This window comes from Teleopsis dalmanni, chromosome 2 (genome assembly GCF_002237135.1).
Source record: "Teleopsis dalmanni isolate 2A chromosome 2, ASM223713v2, whole genome shotgun sequence".
NCBI classification, from domain to species: Eukaryota; Metazoa; Arthropoda; class Insecta; order Diptera; family Diopsidae; genus Teleopsis; species Teleopsis dalmanni.
In genome coordinates, this window is record NC_051847.1 from 28,067,905 (window position 1) to 28,093,828 (window position 25,924).

Genomic DNA, 25,924 nt, shown 5'->3' on the forward strand with positions numbered 1-25,924 from the left:
ATATATTAAATAATTATGTTAATGTGTGTAACAAATTTGTCATATATCTTCGTCATGATATTGATCTATCATTTCTTGAGACCAAATGGCAATCCATAAATTAACTTTTTTGACAGTAACTTGTAGGTTAATACTATTTTACTGTCAAAGATGTGCCGGTTTTGTTTGTTGGCACAATAAGAAAAAAGCTTACAGTTTCTGCAGTAAGTTTTCACAATTTCAAAACATTAGTGTTGGATGATAACATTACGTGACATACATTTTTGAAATACGACTGCCAAATCAGAACTACGGAACAGATTACTCGTTTTATGGGAATTGATCCAAAAAAATAAATAAATTGTGTTGAAGATATTTAAACAGGTTGTATATCAAAACAAAATATTTTTAAATATATTTCTATTTCATTTAACGTACATTACATTATATATAGTTTCTTTTATATAAAATTCTTTTATAATAAAATTATGATACTAACTGCATAGCTTATTCTGTATTTTCTCTTTCAAATAATTAAAATCAATTTTTTTATTATATATAATATTCTTGTTTTATTTTAATCAATTTTAGTATTTTGTTTTTTCAAATCAAAAATTTAAAATGATATCAGTTGAACATTTTTGAAAAAATCGTGACTTTGGCAACTCTAAAAACTTTGACATTTAAATGGTGAGCGAATTTCAGATTTTTGTGTGCTCTCATATTTTTGTGAGATTTTGCACGTCAGTATTCGATTTGGGGCATGTCAGCTGTGTGTTGTTTACGTTCTGATTCTATACTCCGTGGGCATTCTAAAAGAAATTCAGTGAGATATATTGATTTTTTCATATAATAAAATAAAGCTTATTTCACCAAAATATTTAAACTATATTGAGATAAACAATCTATAAACAACTTGTGTGCGATTCGTTTTAAAAAGTGAATTAAAAACTATTTTTTTCGTTTGCGTAACTTACATGAGCCACTCATACAGCGTGGCATGTCGAATACCATCAACCGCTGCTTATTGCCAAAGCAAAAACAACTCAACATAATCAGCGCGTAGAATACTCACTCATACTTGCAATGTGCACTGATTATAGACTCAAGCAACAACAATAAATTTAATTTTATATACACTAAAGAAAAAATCCAACCAAAAATTAAAAAAAAAAATTTGACAGCAACAATAAAAATAATTTCCTTATTTAAATAATTAACTTATTAGTGTTTATTTAATTTATTTTATAATTTATTGCTTTTATTTAAATAATTTTGCTGTAATAAATTTTAAGTAAAATCTACAGTAATGATTTTATAAAATGTTTTCAACAAAGCTGCTTTATACGCAGCCATTAAAAAAATATGTACGAAATTTTAAATCAAATTTAAGACCAGTAAAAATGGCCTATAATGTCTACGAAGGACCTAATACTGACAAAACTTTACCACCATTGATCGTAATGCATGGACTTTTCGGTTCAAAACAAAACTGGAGGGGTATATGTCGCGAACTACAAACGAAAATCAAACAGCGAATTTACGCCGTCGATGCGAGAAATCACGGCGAAAGCCCACATACAAATGAACATAGTTCAGCAAATATGGCTGAAGATGTGGTGAAATTTATACGTCAAGAGGGTTACGCAAAAGCTTCAGTGATGGGACACAGTATGGGTGGGAGAGCGATGATGTACTTAGCTCTACAACATCCCGATTTAGTAGAACGTGGAGTTATCATTGACATATCACCGCTTTCAGTGCCTCATAGTGTATTTGAAATGGAGGCTTTAATGCTGGCTATGAAAAATATATCAGTATCAAAGGATTTAACTATGGCACAGGGACGAAAAATTGTTGAAAAAGAATTAATTGCTATTGATCCTGAAATTGTTCATTTTATTATGCTGAACCTTAAGAAACGTGAAAGTGGTGAATTTTATTGGGCACCTAATATAGACGCATTACTTAATAATTTACGAAAATTTTCGGAGTTTTTAGAACATGTAGATAATCTAAAGCCATTCACAAACCCAATGGTTTTTGCCTGCGGAAACAACTCAAGTTTCATGGATCCTGATAGTTGGCCAGATATTCAAAAGATTTTTCCAAATTCGAAATTACACTGGCTTGACACTGGTCATATGATACACATAGAGCAGCCAGTGAAGTTTGTGAATATAGTGGCAGAATTTCTAAATCAAAAAATTTAAAGACAATATATATTTTATTTAATTTTCAAACAATTTAGAATAATAACAAAATTTGTTAAAATAAATTATTTCGTGGAATAATCAGTTTGGGTAATAGTAAATATGAGCTTAGGCAAATCATCAGTTTTTAGTTAATATAAATAATTTATCTAAAAAAATGTAATAGTCTAAAAAAATATAATTTAAATCTATTTTTTGGTTTATATAACTAATGTGCCATAACGTGGCGTGGTAAATGTCCACAAAACGATTATCAAATCAAAGTCAAGTCAGACTTAACTGTGTTTTCTTGGGAGCGCATATGTATATATGCTTGATTCTTATGTAAGGGAAAACACTTTATAGCACAAAAGAGTATAGAAAAAAATGCCCATTAAAATGTTTAAATTTCTTACTTTTTTTTTCTACCAAAAGTTGTCAATAATTTTCCAATACATTTTTAAGAATGAAATGTGTGTTGCCTTTTAAGCGAATATAAAAATGCGAATTCGCTCCAAAAAAACACAGTTTTTATCAGTAAGTAATAATGAATTCACACGCGAGTTTTGTTTGTAATTTTAGCTGTCATGCTTGTAATTTTAGCTTTTCAATTGTTGTTGTTTTCAATGCAAAATCAAAATTTTTGACAGCTAAAATTACAAAGAAAACTCTCGTATGAATTCAGCATAAACTGCTCGCATTTGCTATTGAGTGCTCAGCCTCTCAAAATTTAAGTTCCAAACAAAGCACAAATTAAAACGTAATCCACAAAATAATTTGTTTTGAAATATCTGACAGAATAACAAAAATATTTTTTGAAACAACTTCTTACAAATTATTACGTTTTTATTACAATATAATATTAATAAACTTTGCAAATGACACTTTTATACAATGTTTTCAGCAATGCTTTTCGCAACGCAGCCACTAAAAATTTGGATTCGAAATTTTAAAACAAATTTAACACCAGTAAAATTGGCCTATAATGTCTACGAAGGAACTAATACGGACAAAACTTTACCACCATTAATCGTAATGCATGGACTTTTGGGTTCAAAACAAAATTGGAGAGGAATTTGTCGCGAATTACAAACAAAAATCAAACAGCGAATTTACGCCGTCGATGCGAGAAACCACGGCGAAAGCCCACATATCCACGCCCATAGTTCGGCAAACTTGGCTGAAGATGTGGCGGAATTTATACGTCAACAAGGTTACGCAAAAGCTTCAGTGATGGGTCACAGCATGGGTGGCAGAGCGATGATGTATTTAGCTCTACAACATCCCGATTTAGTAGAACGTGGAATTATCATTGACATATCACCGATTTCAGTGCCACGTGGTATTAGTGACATGGAAAATATATTGCTTGCCATGAAAAATATATCAGTACCAAAAGAATTATCTATGGCACACGGACGAAGAATGGCTGAAAAAGAGTTAAAAACTTCTATAGATCCCGATACTGTTAGTTTTATTATACTTAACTTCAAAAAACGTAAAACTGGCGAATTTTATTGGGCATGTAATGTAGACGCATTACTTCATAATTTACGAAAGTTTTCCGAATTTATGGAACATATAGATCAGAAGCCATTCACAAAACCAATGCTTTTTGCCTGCGGAAAAGATTCAGCGTTCATGGATCCTGGAAGCTGGCCAGAAATTAAAAAAATATTTCCGAATTCGGAGTTAGATTGGCTTGACTCTGGTCATATGGTGCACATTGAACAGCCCGTGAAGTTTGTGACTATAGTTGGACAATTTCTAAATAAACCAATTTAAAAACAAAATTGTATTTTTTTTTTTAAGAATTTTAAATGACAACGTTTACGTTTACATTACATTTTTAGTGTTAATATTTGATTCAATCATTAGCTTGGGCAATGGAATACACTATGTTGGCTAATGCGTATGGTTCGTGTTTAAGTGAATTTTAAAAATATAATACTTCTACTTATAGTACTAATAATACTAATATTTCTTCAATTTTATGATTGCAAGTATACTCTATTACCTTGGAGACTTAACCTATTTTCTTCTTGTGAAATAGTCTCATTACAGCCTCAGATGTATTTGCTTCTTGTTATGAAATTTCCAATTTCTTCTCCGAGTTTTAGAAGGGTCTTCATATGCATTTCGTTTTTCCTGTGATCACTGCTGAGGCTAACATCCTTATCTCAGAAGGTTCTGCCAACAAAAAATTGAAGAGTTCTGGACCATTTTTTTAGCCAATCGGGGTACATATAAAAATCATTAAAAACCCTAGGAAAAGCTGCCCTTTTGCTCCGTGTCGGATAACTTAATTAATATGGAGCTTGAAGTTTGTAGAACGTTAATGGCATAATTCCTTAAGAAATCGAGTTGTAAATATTTTTAGAACTGAGTTATTCAGTCATTGCATACTTGGAAGCCCTTGGTGATTATTTCAAATATTTTATTTTTAGTGCTGTAGTATCTATCTCTGTTTCTGTATGTTTTCAATAAGAAAGCGCAATTTTCTACTTGTATAGTGATATATTCAAATAAATCATAATCTATTTTTAAAAATTGTCTTGTTTTCAATGTAAGGTGTATTACTTTTCTGGGCTATCGTCATAGCGGTCTATGCCTTTTAAAAAAAATGTCTAAAATCTCAAATCCAACATGAATATTATAGAATCAGATATAAGTATACATATTGGAGACTGAAACAGGATTAGTACGTTATAAAGATAGTTTAATTTTAAATTAATTTTTTTTTTAAATATTTGACAGTAATGTAAAAAAAAATTTTTTTAATAACCATAATTTTTAATTTTCTATTTCTGCTGTCGATATAAAACACGACTTTTGAATATATTTTCTATAATGCTCCTCAATGCAGCCATTAAAAATATGCACTCGAAATTTTAAATCAAATTTAACACCAGTAAAAATGGCCTATAATGTCTACGAAGGACCTAATACTGACAAAACTTTGCCACCATTGGTCGTGATGCACGGACTTTTCGGTTCAAAACAAAACTGGATGTTAGTATGTAAAAAGCTGCAAATCAAAATTAAACAGCGAATTTACGCCGTTGATGCCAGAAACCACGGCGAAAGTCCACACATAAATGAACATAGTGCGGCGAATATGGCAGAAGATGTGGCGGAATTTATACGTCAAGAAGGTTACGCAAGAGCTTCAGTAATGGGACACAGTATGGGTGGCAGAGCAATGATGTACTTAGCTCTACAACGTCCCGATTTAGTGGAACGTGGAGTTATCATTGACATATCTCCACTTTCAATGCCTTCCAGTCTACCTGAGTTAGAAAGCTTAATGCTTACCATGAAAAATATATCAATACCGAAAGATTTATCTATAGCACAGGGACGAAGAATGGCTGAAAAGGACTTACAAGCTATAATAAGTCCCTATACTGCTAGCTTTCTAATGCTGAATTTTAAAAAACGTGAATCTGGTGAATTTTATTGGACGTCTAATATAGACGCATTACTCAATAATTTACGAAAATTTTCGGAATTTTCAGAGCATGTAAACAATTTGAAGCCATTCCCAAGACCAATGCTTTTTGCTTGTGGCACACATTCAGCTTTCATGGATCCTGAGAGTTGGCCAGCTGTTCAAAAAATATTTCCGAACTCGAAACTAGATTGGCTGGACACTGGTCATATGGTGCACTTGGAGGAGCCAATGAGATTTGCAAATGTAGTAGCAAAATTTTTAAATACACCAGCTTAAAAGTTGGTATTAGATTGTTTTGTAGTAAAAATGGAAAGGAATGGAACAGGATTTGTCTGATTTGTCTGATTTGTCTTACAAGCAAAGTGAACACTATCCTTTCATTTGGATAATTGAAGTATTATTATGATATAGTAAGTTTTTATAAATATTTTCAACAAAAAAATAATATTAAAATTGACAGTATACACAAAAATTATAAATTTAAAATTATTATTTAAATTAATAATAAATTAATAATAATTATAATTTTTTCGGTGTCATTGCAAAAATTTTTAGTGAAATAGCGAATCATGAATTTATAAAATGTTTTCGGTTAGACTGCTTTCAACGCGGCCGTCAAAAAAATGCGTTCGAAGTTTTAAATCAGATTCAAAACCAATAAAAATGGCCTATATATTGTACGAAGGGCCTAACACAGACAAAACTTTACCACCTTTAATTGTAATGCATGGTCTTTTTGGGTCGAAACAAAACTGGAGGAGAATATGTCGCGAATTACAGCCGAAAATCAAACAGCGTATTTACTCCGTGGATGCAAGGAACCACGGCCAAAGTCCACATACTAACGAACATAGTTCGGCAAGTATGGCCGAAGATGTGGCGGAATTTATACGTCAACAAGGTTACGCAAAAGTTTCTTTGATGGGTTATTGTATGGGTGGCAAGACGCTGATGTACTTTGCGATTCTACATCCTGATCTAATAGAACGTTCAATTTTTGTTGATGTATCACCGTTTTCAGTGCGAAGACCTGAGATAAAAAGTATAATGCTTACCATGAAGAATATATCGATCTCCAAAGATTTATCTATGCCAGAGGCAAGAAAAATTGTTAATGATAAATTGAGAACTGTTTCAAATTCAAATATTATTACTTTTATATCATTAAACCTCAGGAAACGTAGAACTGGAGAATTTTATTGGTTGTTTAATATAGATCCAATATTTAACAGTACACAACAGGTTTCCGAGTTTGTGGAATATGCTGACAAAATGAAGCCGTTCGTAAAACCGACGATTTTTATTTGTGGAAAACGTTCATCTTACATGGATCCTAAGAGCTGGCCAGATATTCAAAAATTATTTCCGAACTCGAAATTATATTGGCTTGATGCTGGCCATGTAGTGCACCTTGAACAGCCGGAAGAGTTTTTAAAAATAGTGACAAAATTTCTAAGTAAATAAATTTAAATAGTAAAATTGATAAATGAAAATATATTTGTTGAGGGATGTAAATTTTAATAAGTTTTTAGTTTAAATTGTAAAAATATAGAAAAATATACCTGTTATAAATTTCTACTATAGCAGTTGATGCAACACGTATTCCTTTTTCCTATTAATATCTTTCTACAATATAGAATATTTTTCTACATTTTTTCCCTTTCTATCTTTTGCAATTTATATCTTTCTCTTCTTAAATATGTCATAAATAAGTATTGTATGAAAAAATATTGGATTACATCGTCCAATAGAATAGAATAGAGTTGGGTACCAGATCCCAACGGAGCGAAACACTACGACTATAGTTGATCTTTTGTGCTGCAACAGGCCCGATCCGAACAGAAGACATTCGGCCATCCGAATAAACGCCAGAATGTCAGCCGTTGAGCACCTCCTAATGTCAAAAAGGTAAGAGAAGTTCTAGATCCAGTAACCTCCTTCTGGCACAAATCAAGGCTGAGCAGTCGGAGATAACATGATTGGAACTCTCGCCTGCTTCTAAGCAGAGACGACAATCTATCTCTTCGGACAGAACTATTTTGTTAAGGTGGTAATGCAGTCCATGGTGACCCGTTAAATATCCCACAAGCAACCTCAACTCCGTTCTGCTGAAGAAGCATACCATACGATAATTATAGAGACAAACCAGCTTATTCAATAAATTTACACCTATTATTATTATATGGATAAGAGACAATACATTGCGACCTAAAAGATCTATTGTGCCTATCATTAGTAGCCTTAAATCTCTATATTCCCTGAAATACCTTCCTGGGTGTTTTTTCCGCTTGTGTATCAGTGCGATTTCACTCTCTTCTCTACAGTAACTGCAGTCTGAGCTGGATTTCATTCCTAACTTTGTTAAGTGATTATTTAATCAACAGTGACCGGTTAGTATTTCGGTAATAATTCTTAAGTAATTCTTTGTTAATTCTATACAATCCTTAAAGTGATTGTGATAGATTATAATAGTCTTGGTAACCCATCCCAATACAGTTTTCTTTTCCTCTGCGCCGTTCAAAAGAAGGGATAGAGTTCTTTTGTCTAGACCGCAGAAACGTTCTGCGAAAGGTCTATCATCGTTGCAGCCGCGACTCTTTTTTGTGAGTTTGCCTGGTATCTCGCTGCCTTGTATTCTAGCATGCACCGGAAGTTACACCAAACATGATAAAAATTGTTACTTACGAATTAGAAGGCGTAAATAACCAAAAATACTTAGGAAAGGTAAAACGAAGGTGATGCGGAAAATATTTGGGCAGGTACAGAAATCGTATCAGGTAAAATCATGTAATTAATTATTTGGCGTATAAATAATCTACATTTGGAGTGGATAAGCATTTTACACGTATGCCTAAAAGAAAGGATATCATCACAAATATTGAAAGACGATTTTAGAACAAATAGAAAAAAAATAAATATCAAAAAAAATTTGATGTTAGAGTGTATATTCGCTCATATTCGAATTATTCGCTCATGTTGGAACCTTTGGCTGGTTTGAATTATTCAAATATTAGAGTCAGTATCAAAATTGGTGCTCATATTCAAATTATGCAAACTGTTTAAAAATTTGAGTTGTTTGAATTATTCGAAAACGAATAGCACTAGTAAATAATCTTTGATTCAAGAAAGATAGAAAGAACAAACTATATAGCTTTTTTCAATTGTCCATAAGTCACGGTTCACAATATTAACCCAATTAGTTTTATTACTTGTGTCTGGTTTGTGTGTGCCCCCGTGAAGTACCTAACATACGGCGAGCACAACGAGTAATACCAACGTGTCAAACAGCAGTCATTTGTATAACACTCCAAACATTTTAATATATCTAAATTCCCATTTTCTTATTTTGAACAATGCAAAATATTCATTTAGCTGAAGACACTGCTGCGGTTTATGCAGTTGATTTGAATATAACCCACAGAACGTTAAAACTTTGGATCTTACATCCACCATAAGTATGTGCAGGTCATGTATAAAAATACAAAATGTACATTACAAATAAAAATAATCACTTACAGGATCATTCCATATCACAGACAACTGCATCCAAAATAAAATAACAGAAAAAAAAATTGAACAAAATATGTCTGCATAACAATTGTACAGACATAAAACTGCTGAATGGACGGACGAACGCTAATGCCTTAAACAAACAGACAGACAGACAGTCAGACTTAAAAGAGTTCATAAAAAAATGCAAAAATGCGCTTTGTTAGCTGCTGAATAAACAAGCATATAAACAAAAATATATTTAGAAAATTAGTCAGACACTAGTTTAGTTGGAAGGACAGGCAGAGAGACAGTTAAACAGACGAACATACTTGCACTTGGGAAAACGTACTGTACATACATTTCGAATCCAATGCTTAAAAAAAAACAGAAAGGAGCAACTATTACTACTTCAACTACTCGCTTTTACACATTCAAACCGAGTACCAAACCAACTTCCAGCTTCGAAAAGAGACAAAACTGCAGCCTGCCTGCAGAGCAAACTTAAAAAAAAGAAACAAAAATAAGGAAGATTTTAAGTATCTCTGGAAGTGCTTGAATATTGAAGCATTCACTCAAGAGACTATTGAAGTGTATAATGGACTGTGTATTGCTGATTTTAGAGTACATATACGATTACATATGTAGAGCCGGGCGTGCATTTGTCCAAATAAGAGGATGCTGTGATGTGTGCAAAAAAATCGAGAGTAGAAATCAATGACATATCGTAGCACCACTTAAGCATTATTACATTTTGACACTTGAGTGATGAGTAAAAATGCTGAAGGGATTTAAGATTTTTTCAAAAATATCTAATGCAAAAAAATTTGAAACTAAATAAAAGCAATAAAAGTAAGATTTGTTTTTCTATCTTCATTAGAAACATTAAGAATACAGATATGTTATATATATTGTAGATGCAACTGATATTGAATATATCTGTCCCTACCTATAGCTTTAAGCATCAGAGTCGACTAACAAAATCGGTAGTAACAAATTCACGAAGAAAAAGAAAATTCTATTCTTTTAATCTTTTATAATCTTGTAATCTTTTATAAAAGTTTTCAGATTTATTTAACTAAAATCAGTCATTTAAATATATATATATTTATTATTATGTTGAGGCTGCGCTGTTAGAAAGCCCTGCGCTAATGCACATACGCAATAGATTCCTAGGAATGTATATTCTTACGAAAGAGGAAATAAAACTCTGTAAAGTAGGTTCTATACTACTTTTTATTGACGCAACAGGGCTTATAGACCTACTCTAAGCCCAGAAGGGGGCACAATAGATCCGACGGTCGCAATACTACATCCCCTAACAATAATAATTATATTATGTTGAGGCTAGTTGAGTCAGTGCACCTGAGCACTTTTACTCTCTATTAACTGCGAGGTTTCTTCAAAACCCTTCTTTGCGCCTTGACTAGATTATTGTTTATCACTTCATTAGACTAAGCAATAATTGGCCTCAGATCTGCATACCTCCCCGATATTTAACGAAAATCGTTTTAAACTGCTGTATTGGCTGTGTTACTTATGGCAATGCTACTCCTTCCACCATTACAAAACTTCAAACTTGTTAGAATATTGTATTGAGACGTGTGCTTAAAACTCGATGTTATATCAAAAAGGAAGACATACGTAAGGTCTTAAGAGTGGAGAGTGTGCAAAAGTATATCAAAAACAAAGCGCTGAAATTGTTCGATTCTGTGGTAGCACTCGCTCAAATCAAAAGCAATACATATTCTATCAGGAAAATATGCTCAGCTTTAACTTCTATAAAATCATAAAAATAACTTATCAGAGTTCAACGGATCATCTAAATGGTCACAGACACTACTGAGTAAAAGTGCTTTAGACCCTAACTCACGTTTGTTCAAGCAAAGAAGAAGACTGAGGGTTAATTACGATGCGGTTACTCGTGACATAGCAATCAAAAAAAGGTAATACTGATTCACTTGTAGGAGTGTTAAATATAACAGCTCTAGGAAGTGTGACAAATTTACAAACAGTACATTCATGCTTATAAATTCGAAATATATATATTAATAAATAAACAATAAACTTAGTAGCACAAAAAATTTAAAAAAAATTTTAAAAATTTATCTGTTAAATTCAGAAATAAAAAAAATTGTTCTATCGCACTCAAACACCTAATTTTTAATTCAATCGTTATCAAAAATAGTTACACAAAGAAAATAAATATTTCAACACAATAACTTCAGGTAGCAGCTAAAATGAGTATTAACACAGAAGAAAGTTCTGTAGAAAGTAGCTCATTAAATGACACCAACAATTTGCCTATGGAAGACGAACAGGCTATAGTTCAACTTACCAGAAAGGTGAAGATATTAGGCTCTATGCTACGTCGCGATCTGCTAGCATTAGATATTAAATGGACTTTGTTCGTGGCGGCTTCAAAAAATTATCGCTACGAAGAGTTATTGAAGCCCTATCCCCCTCAGTTTTTTATCGAGCCAGAAGGAGTAGATATTGATCGTTTGCTATTAGTAATCAATTTGACTCCAAACCTTATATGCTTATTGAACGATATCAATCAAGAGAATTACAATCAATGTGACATGGAGGTTATAGATTTATTAACGTGGGTATTGATTGACAACAAACAACCGGTTTTTCAAAGTATTACGATTGATGCCTTCGCATATTATATGCATAATATTGTACAGAATATTAATATAAAAAAACCGGATCATATATTTGAAATAATATATGACAAGTCTGATAAGGTGGAGCAAGTATTTCGATCTCGTGGTGAAGTATATGGGTTTAAGTTTTCATATTGTGGTTATAAGGCAGAATATTTATATTCTGTTTTTCACAATTCTTTTTATAATTGTGGAGTCTTGCCAGATATACTGAGTGCCGCCAATACATATTTGCACTTTACATCTGAAATAGCAGTAAGTCTTGTACATAGTCCACCCACACCATGTTGGGGAAAATCACAGTGCGGTTCTGTTTTGAGATGCGTACTGTTGTGTGAGTTCATAAATATGCCTCAATACGTTAAAAGTCAAATCGATGTGATCAAGGAGTACTCATACTTAGATATATATATTAATAGAGGTGATATTGTGCGTCCACGTTTTATGTTGGTTTACGATGATGATAAGTTGTGGGAGGAGGAGCAGTCAGTCGAAGAGGATGTTAAAGCGGATATTGAAGAGAGTACATGGTTTTCTAGAAATCGTTTCGGAGTATTGGCAGGACTTTGTTGTTTTGGTATATTTATATTTAATGTATTTCATAAGAAAGGATGTGGAGGTGTAATCAGAAGATTCAAGTGCCTTAGGGGAAAACATTTTTTTAAGTCTCTTTAAAACAAAAAGAAGTCCATTTTGTACGAAATACTTGTAAGAAATTTTATTTAAATTATATTTTTATATACCATTTTTTGTGCACATGAAAAAAAGTTTCAATAAATAGAAAAGTTTATTTAAAAAATTTTATAAGAACAATTAATAATATTATATACCTATTGGTCCAATTAAAAATATAAGTTATAAAAAATATTACTATCATTACCATCATAATCATGTGATAACTATTTAAATTGTTACAACTGTTTAAAATTTTATTTTATATATTGGTAGAATGATATACTTTTGAATAATATTATTAAGGGAAATTATTTATTAAAGTTTGTTCTGTGTAATTTTTCAAAGTCGTAGCATTTGTTGGATATTTGCCTTCCACCGTAATCTAATTAACTCAACATATAAAGTCTTCACATTAAGTTTAAGGTATTAGATGTAGGAATGAAAAATATAATACTGAAAGGCAGGCACACGTAACTAGGGACGAGAGGGCTTGAAAGATTACAACCTTCAAGTAAACCTTCAAGTAAAGCCAACCTTCAAGTTGGTAGAAGTGCTTTCGTCTTCCGATGTCAATAGATATTATTTGAAGCAATATTCCGCAGTATTCAGCAATATATTCTTCTTGAGTATATTCTACTTAAATATATTCTATTGTGTTTGTGAATTTTTAATATTTGTTGAAATAAAATATCTCAAAGTCCATGTCATTATTTTCAACATTTCCTCTAACTAAAATTTTACAAACTTTTTTTTAGCTTTCAGTGAAATATAAAAACAGTGTAGATACTTTTGTTTATATTAGACAAATTGCAGTCCAGACATTCAATCAACAATAGATATAATATTTAAAAAAAAAATATAAAGAAAAAATATGTTTAAAGGGAACTCAGTGCTCTCGTCTACCGAATAACAAATAAACTGAAGGCAGTTTCAGTAGCAATTAAAATACAAAACGTTTTATTATTTCTGAAGCTCACAGAATTTCATAATCTTTCCATAATTCTACTTAGTTCCAAAGTTTTAAAATGATTTCGCCTTTTATTGTTCGTAGGAGTTGTAGGTTGAGTACGAGTATTTATTTTTCATATTTGCAGAAAATTTTCAAATAAAATTTACTTGAAAGCAGATTCGTTCCATTAACATTCCAACTAAGAAAAAGTTTTGATCTTTTCCACTTAAATAATGTAAATTGCAATACTTAAAAACTGTTCTTATTTCTTGCATTATATATATAAGTAAATTTTAATAAAAAATATATGTATATATATCCATAAATATAATGTATATTCCTACGTACTCTAATCGGTTTATTAAGTATGCAAAGCTAAAATAACTACAAAGATTAATCTTTAGTTAAAGAAATTATTTTTCAGTATGAACTTCCTAAACTTAAACACACTAATTCCAAGGATACTCCACTATGTGGTTTCCAATCTAAAGTAATTTTTCTAAAAGTTTCCAATATATATTAGCTATAAAATCTACTTTTCAATTTTTTTGTGTTAAAGCACTTTAATAAAGTACTTTAAATAGAGAGTTTACTATTTTTAACGCTACAAAGGATTTAATTTTGTTTTGAAATAAATAAATTACAATTCTCATTCACTTTTGTTATCTCATGTTATATATATCCTCTTCCTATAATCTGTAATATTGGTATTAATATAAGTATTGATTTCAATTTGGTTTCTAAATTAATATTTTCATTTAAAGTCAAAATACCAAGAAGTAATGAAGCTTCTTTAATATAATTTAACTTGACATTCAATTTCTCATTATTTATTTGATGAAATTTTTTTCGTTAGTGGAATCCCAAACCATAAAGTAAAAACATTAAATATAATTTTCTGTACTTATTTGAAAAGGCAGTAACACAAAATCATTTTCGAATTATCGTAACAACAGTGAGGCATACAATTCTCATTTACTTTAGCAATTCAACTTTATATATACTCTCTCGACAGCTTGTTTGATATTCAATGTTAATATAATTTGTGGTGACTAATACGGATTTAAATATATAAATACATGTATTAATAGCTAGCTAACAGTACTGAAAAATGAAAAAATTATTGAAAAAGATAAATGACAATTTCAGAAACTTAAAGATAGAAGAATTTTTTGGAAACAATTTATTTTTATGGTAATATAGAAAACGACTTGATTAACAAATTTGTGTTTGGAGCCCCTAGTAATGTATAGCAAATTATTCAGCTGTTATTCAGGCTTCTTTTTTTTTTTTTTTTGATAACTCCATAATATCCGATATCCGATATATGTTCCAGTTTTATTTTTAAAGTATATTTTTTTTTTGTTTTAGAAAAGTAAAATGACTGAAAGACAACAAACCTATAATTTAGGAAAATGATCTCTACGAAACACACGCTGTAAAAGAATAAGCAGAGTTTTATGTTTTACAAGAATAATATAATTTTTTAATGTTCACAAATTTATTGGATATCTGTAAATATATAAACTCTTAAACTTGTTAATGTTCACTCTTATAGATTATTATTAAACAGTTATATTGATTATTCAGATATTTTATGAACCAAAGTTACTAGATTATTCTATTAGTCGGATAAACAACGAAGTCTCCGAAGTTGAAAAGAATTGGATTTTTTGCAAATCCGTGGTATCCAAAATTGAGTATCCGAAAGATATCTTTTTTTAAAACCATAAATTTCCCCTATAGCGGTGCGATTGGACTGCCATAATATCCTTCTTTATAATTATGAAAATATTTATCTCGTTAATAGTGTGTAGAGTACAAACGTATATAGAGCATAGATTAGAAATAATAGATTGGATTTTAATAGAGTAGATTACAGATTAGATTAGATTAATAGATAGATTAAAGATAACTCTGTTATAAGCTTTGTAAAAATTGTGTAGGTAACAAAGTACCATTTTTGTATTTAAAAAAATATACTTATTGTAGTTTATGCAGGACAATAATTAACTATTTATTATTTAATAATTTTATGGCTTTAACGCTATAAGTATATTTATGGCTTTGTATTTTAAAAAAATTGTAGACCAAAAATATTTAATATATATTTTTATTTATTTTTTTAATGGTTCGAGTATTTCGCATGAAAGAATATTAATTCGTGCAGCTAACAAATTTATTATAAAATAAAGTAAATAAAATGAAATTGAGTTAATAAATACAAATAAATAAAATAAATGAATAAAATATCATATTTTTCGGAGTTAATTTATTGAATATTTCGAATGAATATTTATGTTTAAAATTTATACCTTTTTTTCCCATTTAAATCCGTTAAATGTGATCCGTCAATCACAAATTCTATAAGTTTTATTTTATAAAATAAAAAAAAAATTCTCTTTCAAATTGTATTTAAATTTATAATAAAATTAATTATAATTTAGATAATAATCATAAATTCATTTAATATGGCTTATATTACAGACGATTGAGTGCTTTGAAATGAATATCTTAATTATTATATACAAGTTTTTATGTTTTTTTAAAAACCTAACAAACTTGTTGCAATACTTACTAAATAAACGGACTCAATATATTAAGTTAATATTATTATAAATATTATAAATAATTAATAATTATAATGTAATATATAAAACTTAAACCAATCAAACTCAGCGAAAATGAATTCGACAAATATCAAGTTCTTTATATATTTCTTCAATCGTAAGCAACCCATTAATAGACAATATCCACGAAAATCATGTCACACGTTGAGAAATTATGGAGAAAAAAAATGTTAAAACACAGACTAATCCATTTTATTAAATTTTCTCCGTTTTTTGGGAAGCGAAGATTTTTAGAAGACTACAAAAAATTTAATTTTGCTTTAAAATAAATTAATTACAATTCTCATTTACTTCTGTTATTCTACACCCTATATATTTAAAGTCCTGCACGCTTTACTATATTTTAATATAAATTGTAACTTGGTTTTGTTTAACTGTTCCTAGCGGATATCATAGTAATTTAATTGATCTAATTTCAACAAACAACATAGAAGTTCTAAAATTAACTCCTTCTAACTAAATAGTTAAAACGAACCAATTTTTCGAATATGCAATGACTTTACTCATCACTTTTATAAAGAAATGATGCAATTCGTTCTGGATTTTCAGATTACAACATTTTGGCCTCTCCAATCAGTTGTTCAAAGAATCATGATTGATTGTCTATATTATCAAAATAAATTAGAGCACCACTGAAGACGTAGTCTGCTTTTTACATTTAGTTTTTTAAGAACAGAGACATTAGCACTGTGAGCAGTCTATGAAATGCTTAAAATTCTTCGACATACTCACAATATATTATTACTACAAATATAATATATAATTACAGTTTGATATGCATTGAAAACTACTTTCATAAATCAGTTTTTCAAATTTAGTTCATTAAGCATAGAACTATCAATTCTCTGAGTAGTCTCTGCAATACTCAGCATTTTCCGATAAACTCACAATCCTTCGAAGGAACTATCCTTAAGCATGGAACTATTAATTTTTTGAGTAGTGTCTCTTAAGTACTCAAAACTCTCCGATATACTCACAATTATAATATATTACTACAGTTTGATAAACATTGGAATCTATTAAGTCTGATTTCTGCACATAATGTTTGATTTTTCATACACGGATATGTTGATTCTTTGAGCTTTATATAAAAGACTTAACTTTCTCCGAAGTATATTTAATCTATTGTTACTTTAATAATGTAATATTACTACAGCTAGATCTACGTTTAAGACTAGTTTCATAAGTCTGGTTTTAGCATTTAGTTTTTTAAGCATGGATATATTCATTCTATGAGTAGTTTCTGCAATGCTCAAAACTCTCCAATATACCAATAGATGGCTATGTACCTAATATTTTGAGACTTTGGTAGCCACGTAAAATTTCAAATGTGAAACTACTTCAGCAAGGATATATCAACACACAAATCAGGTTTCGGAAATACAATTGGCTTGGTCACACTCTTTGAAAGCCATATGACAAAATATACCACGCAACATTTCAATGGAATCCTCAAGGCAACAGACACAGAAGAAGACTGTTTTTATTCAGTTAGTTTACTGACCTTTTTACGTTCACGTTTTCTTTTTTACTAACCTCCAAGCCACACGCCGCCTTTTTGCGTGTGCTTAAAGGCTACGACACAATTAAAATGATAAAATAAATAAAGGCCATAATACAATGTACCTTAATTCTAAACAAAGACTATGTTAGACCTGAAGAAGAACGAAATCGGCAAATATTTAAATGAATTACGTTATATTACTAGAGATAGCAGATTTGTAACATAGACTATGTAACAAGTCTATGCTCCTGATAGAGTATGGCTAATAATATATTATCCTACAATATATTATGTTGAGGCAGTTGAGTCAGTGCACCTGAGCACTTTTACTCTCTATTAACTGCGAGGTTTCTTCAAAACCCCTCTTTGCGCCTTGACTGGATTATTGTTTATCACTTCATCAGACTAAGCAATAATTGACCTCAGATTTGCATACCTCCCCGAGGAGCCTGTAACCATTCTGAGATTTGATAACGCGGTGTTAGTAAGTCTGTCAGATTTCGCCAATAATTTCAGGGCTTTATCCTTTATGTATTTTTTGATGGGATCAATCTTGAGGTTGCTGAGGATGTCATTCGTCTTAATGTACCATGGTACTTTGAACTTATATATACATATAATATGTATTTCCTATATACTCATAATATATTATTATTAAAACAATAATTTTATATTCCTACAAAAATATTATCTTACTACTGAAGTCAGCTTTTACAACAGTATGTCTAACAGTATGTCTGATTTAAATGATTTGAAATACATCAATTAGGAATTCCATTTCTAAATTAAACATCCTACCTCATTCGCTACTTCTTTATAGTATTTTAGGTAATCTTCAATGGGCATTTTCAGTTACATTTCTGTATTTTCATGAGATACAAAACAAAAGATATAAGAAAATGTTTTACAACTTCCATAAACAAACCGCAAACATCAAAGTTTTAACAAATATTATTCATTTCCAGTGCAACAAAGAATACGAAGTGAACGTAGCTTTAATTGCCTGACACATACATCATAACTAACAAAAAGGACTACTCCTTACTACTGCAGTGCATATGCCTGGTTTCGCTTATGTACTACGAAAGACCAAGCTTTTTGCTGTCAGTTAGTGTTTTATGACTATCTGCTCCTTTGTTTGGAAGTGTGTTTGTTCAGCAATTGTTGTTTACCTGTCTTTAGAATTTTATACATTCATTCAAAGTTGCTCCAAACTCAAAACTTTTGGCTACAAATCTTCAACGCACTTTTGTTAAAGCCAGAAAACATATTTCGTTTGCATTGTCGCCACAAAATCCTCTATGCCATATAGTTAGGCTCGATGTACGTACTGTCCGTTGCCTTCAGTAATGGATAATGGATAAGAGAGAGTGCATTCTATTGTAAAATGTCACTTTGACAGTTGGAATTGAATTTCATCTTGTTACTATTTTGATATATACGTATATCAGTGGCTGCAGTTTTTTTTTTTTTTTTTTTGCCGCTCACCGCTCAACACTCACCACTCACCTCAAACATCAAATTCAGTTTTCTATGTTCTGCGTTCTATTTTTGGTGTTTTGGTTTTTAGTTTTTATTGTGTATCTACAAGATATAAACCTACTGCTTCTGGTTTCTGGATTTGACTGTTTGTATACGTTGCAGTTTTATTTGTCTGACAGTTTTCATTCTTCTATTAGCAAATCCAGAAGTCCTACTAGTCTTTTGTGTTTGCACCTAAAATCTGTTAATTGATATCCTTTCTTTTGATGTGTGTATTTGTGTGCTGCAGCAGCAGCTACCTTCGTTATTTAAACTACGCATTGACTTCTGAGTTGATGTATTAGGAGAGATAGAATTTTTGTTTGGACGTGTTCGTCCATAAGTGTTTGTGCCGCCCTACACAATTTTCGTTTATCTGTCCAATGCAGACTTTTGTATTTGATTTCGATTCAAACAAAACAGATTTTATTTGATATCCAAGCACTTCAAACTTCTCTAATGAAACCAAAATACATTGTTTAATACCAGCAGAGCAAATTTAATTCTACAAATGAAAATTAAAATTTTTTATTTGATAATATTGCTAACTATTATTAGATTTTCAACTTGTCTCATATTCAATTAAAATAGCTTATAAAAGATATATTTTTTTTGAACATATTAGAGAGAGAAAAATATTTTTTGTTTTTTGTGCTCGTGGGCGTATGAGTGACTTTTTTGTATTAAGGAAACTTTTTTGACAAAATATTTTTCTTTTCATATACTCTCGATAGCATAAAGTTCAAATATAAAATAAATGAAAAATAAAAATCCTTAACCATGAAGTTGACAGCTCATTTTGAGGTGCTTACCATAATGTGACATTTTAATTTAAAACTTAACAAAATGTTAATCCTTGAGCTAGTTTCTTACCTTTCACCGCTCTTTATGCCAGAAACATATTCGCACAAAGAATTTTCCTGATCAGTTGACAGCAGCGCACATGTTGTGGCTTTTGACACTTTTTATGAGGTTTCGGTTGAGGTTATGACTTCCAAAAAGGAAATAAAATTTCAGAATAAAAAATAAATATTTTATAAAAAATTTAAAATATACAAAAGAAAGGAACATAGGCGACATAATTAATATGAGAAAATTTGCTATTGTACACATATTTAATATTTATATATAATTAAAATGAAATAATTTAATTAAAATTATATCACATTTTATATATATATATATATATATATATATACTTAACTCATTATGTACCTAAGCCTATTATGCTACTCCAAGGCATATTTTTTGTCAAGAAATCACTTAATTGGCTTAGTGAAATGCATAATGCCATTAAGTTCTATATTTACCAGACTTGAAACCTTAGAAAACTTGTTTCTAGAATGAATAAAAGTCTTATAAGAAGTGCTTACATTGACAGAGCACACATCTGTAAAACCTACTACTTCTCACTCTGAGCTGCAGCTTAACATTAGTCATTGAAAATCGCCAGGCTACAGTGTTATTCTAAGTACTGGACATTGGCAAAACAGATCAGTGAAACTTACTTATCCTGAACCACAGCTACCAAAGTAGCCATTGTAAGTAACTCCCTAACAGTACGTAGCATAATGGCAATTCCTGAACAGCGACAACAGCAGATCATCTTTCTAATCTGAGTGACAGCTATGAAAGTAGTCGTTGAAAGCAATTTATAATCGGTTGTCATTTTATGTATGTATGTGTGTTGATCCATTTTTCGAGTCAGCACAACTAAGCACTTTTATTCTTTGATAGCTGGGGATACTACAGGGTCCCACCCAACTCATTAACTAATTTATGTATTCCTTATAAGCTTCATGATTATTCAGTGATTGATCTGAGATTTGCGTACCTCCCCGTGCGGAGAGTGATTACTCTAAGATTAGATAGTGCTAAGTAGGATAGCCTGTCAGTTTTTCAATATAACTTCAGGGCTCTGTCTCTTATGTATTTTTTGATCGGATCTATTCTATGGTCTCTTAGCATGTCGTTTGTGCGAATATACCAAGGCACTTTGAAGAGTCTTCGGAGAGCCTGACTTTGAGCAACTTGTAACACCCATAAAGTAATGCTGGTTTAATTATCTGGCTATAGATTAGTTTTCTGTTCATCTTATGGCAAGCGTTAGATAGTAGATGAAGAGATTAGTGGAACTTTCCTTTTCGTCCTCTAAGGCAGGTATGGCACACATGTCATTTACAGGTATGTCACTGTCTAGCAGAACCGTCGCGTTATGACGATTTCTGAATCGTGAGAGTGCATATTACCGAAATATCTTCTCTCATGTAAAGATCAAAACTACAGACAGATTAAAGTAAGGTAAGCAGTTGTCATAATATAGCGATCGCTAGACAATGACAAAACAGGTTAGCAAAACTTTTCTCTTCCTCTACAGATGTATAACTAAGATAGTAATCTCTAGCTGTTGAAAATGTTTATCTATAAGCAGTGTTTTGTCGTTAAAATGATTTAGAATGACAGTTAGAAGCCATTAAGACCACACATTTAGCCATGTTATATATATTGCTTAACATGGTGCTCTTCGAACCATATTTTGAAGTATTTCCTTTTAATTAAATCCCATTCATAAGCCTTCTAATACTTTATCCTCACTTTAAGGGCACAAAAACTCCAACTCAACTCACTAAGATTAAGTTTGTCTATCAATGAGATTCTCATGTATGCATAGTTAAGGCCATCTATTGACACTTTCACGCTCAATTGCTCTATAGAGAAAATAGAGAAAAACCTACGTTCCGTCCAAGGTGCCATAATTAAACTATTGTGCATATTTCGTCTCTACTTTGACTAAACTTTCCTTATTGTTATTATTTTTATTGCTCCTATCTTTTGTTTATTTTTTTTCTTTTTCTGGTTTTATTCCGTTTGTTGTTTTAAAAAATTTATATTGTTGCAGTTGCTAGGAAGTTGAACTTGTGACCAACATTGCTTCCTGTTTGGTCATGTTGTCAACACAAACTTTATGGCTTTATGGCAAGTTTTTGCTGTTTTCACAGTTGCTGCATGAGACTTTTTGTTTGTTCTTGCAACAAGTAAGTAGAAATGCATAAATAAAACAGCAAACAATTGACTTTTGCTAAAAGTCCACAAATTGTTGCAACAACAAAGTAAATGACGACAATATGTTCAGTTTTCCACAGAAGTTGAGGGAAAATATAAAACAATCTTTTCATTCTTAAAGACACTTTTTGCTTCAGTTTCTTCTGTTATTTCAACTTTTGGTCAAAATAATAATGTGGTTTCTATTCAATGTTTTCAAGAAACAATTTTTCTTTTGCAGTTTTTAACTTTAATTAGTTAATAAAGATTTGTGGTAGAAGTTCTCGTAAATCAAAAATAGATATAGTTACAAATGGTTGGAAAAAACTCTTGTAAATAACAAAGAATATAATTCTAACTTGTATAAATTAAAGACTAGACGAGTTGTCATTTCAAATTCTCATAAGTTCTTAAACCTCACTTCACTTTTTTTCATTTTTTTTCTAATTTTTATGCTTTTACTTGTCATTTTTCTCAATATCTTCTTTAAGCTAAATGTGTCATTTTTAATTGTCCAAAACGGACTAGGATCCGTTCCCTACGATCTAGTTAAATTATACTGCAACGTATAGTCAATCAGATGAAAGAATCTTATTTCGTCAATGAGCACAATTTGTTTACTTTTCTCTTTAAAACTTCTTTCAAAAAAAATATATTTCTGTATTACAATCTTGGCAGGTGTGGAATACTACAGAATGGATATTAACATCGTAACGGGGTACTGTGGCTCTGCAGAACTTTTATACTAGTATCTGAACCCAATCATGTAAAAGACATTCTGCTCCTCGAACAAAGTAAAAAATATTTCACACTGCTAATTTTTTTCCTATCTTGTATTCTTCTTCTAACCCAAAATTAAAGTAATACATCCAAAAAACCGACACATGTCTCTTAAAGTACACTAATTTAGTTAAGATTGTTAATATATGGGCGCACACCTATCCATAAACTCATATCTGATGTACTTAATGGAAACTCGATTTTATTGCGTCTGATTTCATATGGGTCTTAGTAATCTTCTCCTAACTTAGATTAAACCTAGATCACCATAATAAATACGATAAGCAGTTTTATATTTTTCTAGCCGAGTCAACATACTAAGTTCTCAAACAGACTCATCTTCTTCAAATGATATGCATGCGAAAGTGACTTGTTAGATAACCTGCTCATAACCCTACATCTGCTCTACATTATAAGGATGTCTTTCCATTGCAAATTTTTAATTTCAAATAAAGTTAAGTATTTTTTTCCTCATTCAGATCAAAGTAAGATAGCCACAAAAATGTGATCCGCCTTATTATTTTTTTTAAAAAACAGGGCAAAATCCTGCGTCATCAATTACTATAGATCCATCTTGTTAAGCTACTATATAAGTCATTCCAACCTTTCAAATGACCTGATCATAACCTCAGCTCTATTCTAATTTATAAAAAGACTTTTCCATTGCGACTGATTTTTAATATCATACCGCAGTATGTGATTCGCCGTATCATCTATTTGAAAACAATTTTACAGGCAGAGTTTTCAAACAGATCCATTTCGTTGAAGATGATACGCAAGTTATCTTAACCTGTCAGCTAAATTCAACTTTACCTCAGCTCTTGGCTTTTTCATAAGGACGGTATCGCTAACTTATTGCTATTGATTCTACTGTGACCGGGTATCCAGCAAAGCACTATCTTCTTTTTCTTTTCCCAATTATTGCAATACATCCAAGCAGTACATTTATAAACTATAGTCGTTTGATCATATCTTTGTATGAAACCCACTTAAGTCTTTTTTTAATAGAGTTCATTAAACCTTATAGTTTAGTTCGTGCATTATTCGAAATTATCTCACTTAATTGTTTTAATGTCTTCCATATTTTTTTATGGAATAAATACCTTCTTTTGTCTAAAAGTAGCGTAAATTTCTTCCGCTCTCCTCTTAAAAGACAAAGCCATACTTCACCTGTTACGGTCAATAAAATTTATAACATTTTTTGTGCAATTACAGCTTTTTTTCTTTTAATTCACCTATGACATGCAATGTCAGCAAGTAAACAAATATTACTCGTACCTCAAAGCGCCATAAATTATGCAACTTATTTTGCATAATAACCCTTTCAAGCAGCCGAAAGCAGTGCAAGTTCAAGTAATGCCTTTGTGCTTGCGACATAAAATGACAATAAATTTCCTTAAAGCATTTCGAGAATTTAATACAATCAATAAAGGACAGAATATGGAAGATACCGTGGCGAATAGGGATGGTGGGGGGGGGGAGGGAATATGCAAATAGTTGAGCTAATCGAAGTGAAACATTTCGTAATGGTTTTATTTAATGAAAATCCTTTACTACTTGAATGCGATTCACTCAAGCGAAAATTTTAAGAACGTTAAGGATTTTAAGAACAACTCGAACGTTTGCCTGAGCCAACGTGTAAAACGACAAACTTTTCTACTTTGTATTTGTGACTTCTTTTCATTATTTTATATATTTTAATTTTTTTGTTCTTAATTTTAATGTTCATAATCTTGCTATTCCTTTCAGTATTTGTGTTGCAAATTTACGTTTAAGCCTGATACACCTTTTAAGCCAAAAGTTTCTCGTTTAATAGACTTTGTTTGCGTCTCCGAAATGCGAAGTGCACACATTGTGCCAACAACCAATTTATTTTGTTGAGAACAAAAAACTTTTGCCGCCACTTGCAACATTGTGTTTGCCGGCTCAGATGCAAGGTAACAAATGTACGGTAACTCCGGTAGGAAAAAAATGTTTTTTTTTGCCTTATATAATATAAAGAAAGAAAAACACTACAATTTTAAGCTGCTTTTATCGCACATAAAACGCTTATTTATATGAAATACAAAAGTTTTTGATTACCTCAGCGCCGAAGAAGCGTGGGCGAGTGGCGCTTTTAAAATGGGGGAATGGAAACAACAACAATAGGGTAAAAAATTATACCCGGAAATAGTTTTTTCGCACAAAGATTACTGGTATCACCCATTAAACTAAATGTTAAACAGTCACTATAAAGGTAACACTTTTAGTATAATTATTGTTTAAGTTTCAATTTTGATTATGGTCCTTGGGTTTACTCTTTCCTTTTATATGAATTTTGTTTTTTTTTTGTTATTTTCAATTCATAAGCTATTAAAAATATAATGGAAAAATATTAAACAGAGTGAGGCGCTTTATATTATTTTATAATTCTTTTCTATAAATTTCTGAAATGTCGCAGTTCTTCTTGTTTATCAGTTTCGCCATAATGAAAGTTTTCTCCCACTCTTTTAAGTGCGTTTCATTCATTTATACTATATTTTATTAATAATTTTTAAGTACATTTTATTTATTTTCTATTTATATTATACATTTTTTTGTGTGGTAAGCTTATATCTCACAAGTTTCATATTCCTTACATGTGACATCACATGTAAAGTTATATATTGTAACAATTGTTACATTTTATATGAGAAAAACTTACATTTCTTAACATCCCAAGCCAAATAAATCTTCAGCCAATGTTAGGTGAAATAAACGTTGCAGCTTTTAGGCGCGTTTAGAATAAGAATATTCTGCAGGCAACAAGAGACATGACATATATATTTTATTCAATCGTTTTCTTTAACGTAAGTATAATATTTATTTGAATTATTAAAACAAAAACTAATTAGTACATATAATCTGGAGCCAATGTTAGGTAAAATAAACGTTGCAGCTTTTAGGCGCGTTTAGAATAAGAATATCCTGCAAGCAATAGAAGATATGACATATATATTTTATTCAATCGTTTTCTTTAATATAGTATAATATAAGTACAAATATTAGTTAACCATAA

At 30.8% G+C, this 25,924-nt stretch overlaps 4 protein-coding genes across 8 annotated transcripts in view; all 4 read left to right on the forward strand.

The window, feature by feature from the left end:
• Positions 1 to 25,924, forward strand: part of LOC119674188 — a 115,980-nt gene that overhangs the window by 15,379 nt on the left and 74,677 nt on the right. The gene's annotated exons all lie outside the window — the stretch shown is intronic.
• On the forward strand, positions 571 to 7,124 carry LOC119686503 (protein ABHD11-like). 5 transcript variants are annotated; one of them, XR_005252939.1, is made up of 3 exons: positions 579 to 669; positions 5,038 to 6,035; positions 6,181 to 6,241. XR_005252939.1 is itself a non-coding variant. In XM_038101099.1 (2 exons), exon 2 carries the CDS (start codon positions 3,078 to 3,080, stop codon positions 3,954 to 3,956), a length of 879 nt encoding a protein of 292 aa, XP_037957027.1. In that variant the 5' UTR covers positions 571 to 669; positions 3,076 to 3,077; the 3' UTR covers positions 3,957 to 3,964. The 5 variants fall into 5 exon arrangements, 3 of the variants coding, with proteins under 3 accessions (XP_037957027.1, XP_037957026.1, XP_037957025.1); XM_038101099.1 differs by lacking the exons at positions 5,038 to 6,035; positions 6,181 to 6,241 and adding an exon at positions 3,076 to 3,964 and having other exon boundaries at positions 571 to 669; XM_038101098.1 differs by lacking the exons at positions 579 to 669; positions 5,038 to 6,035; positions 6,181 to 6,241 and adding exons at positions 726 to 805; positions 3,076 to 3,964.
• On the forward strand, positions 1,297 to 3,069 carry LOC119686502 (protein ABHD11-like). Its single transcript, XM_038101095.1, has one exon. It carries the CDS (start codon positions 1,302 to 1,304, stop codon positions 2,190 to 2,192), a length of 891 nt encoding a protein of 296 aa, XP_037957023.1. The 5' UTR covers positions 1,297 to 1,301; the 3' UTR covers positions 2,193 to 3,069.
• Positions 11,282 to 12,489, forward strand: LOC119686501 (protein mono-ADP-ribosyltransferase PARP16). The gene has a single exon (XM_038101094.1). It carries the CDS (start codon positions 11,355 to 11,357, stop codon positions 12,459 to 12,461), a length of 1,107 nt encoding a protein of 368 aa, XP_037957022.1. The 5' UTR covers positions 11,282 to 11,354; the 3' UTR covers positions 12,462 to 12,489.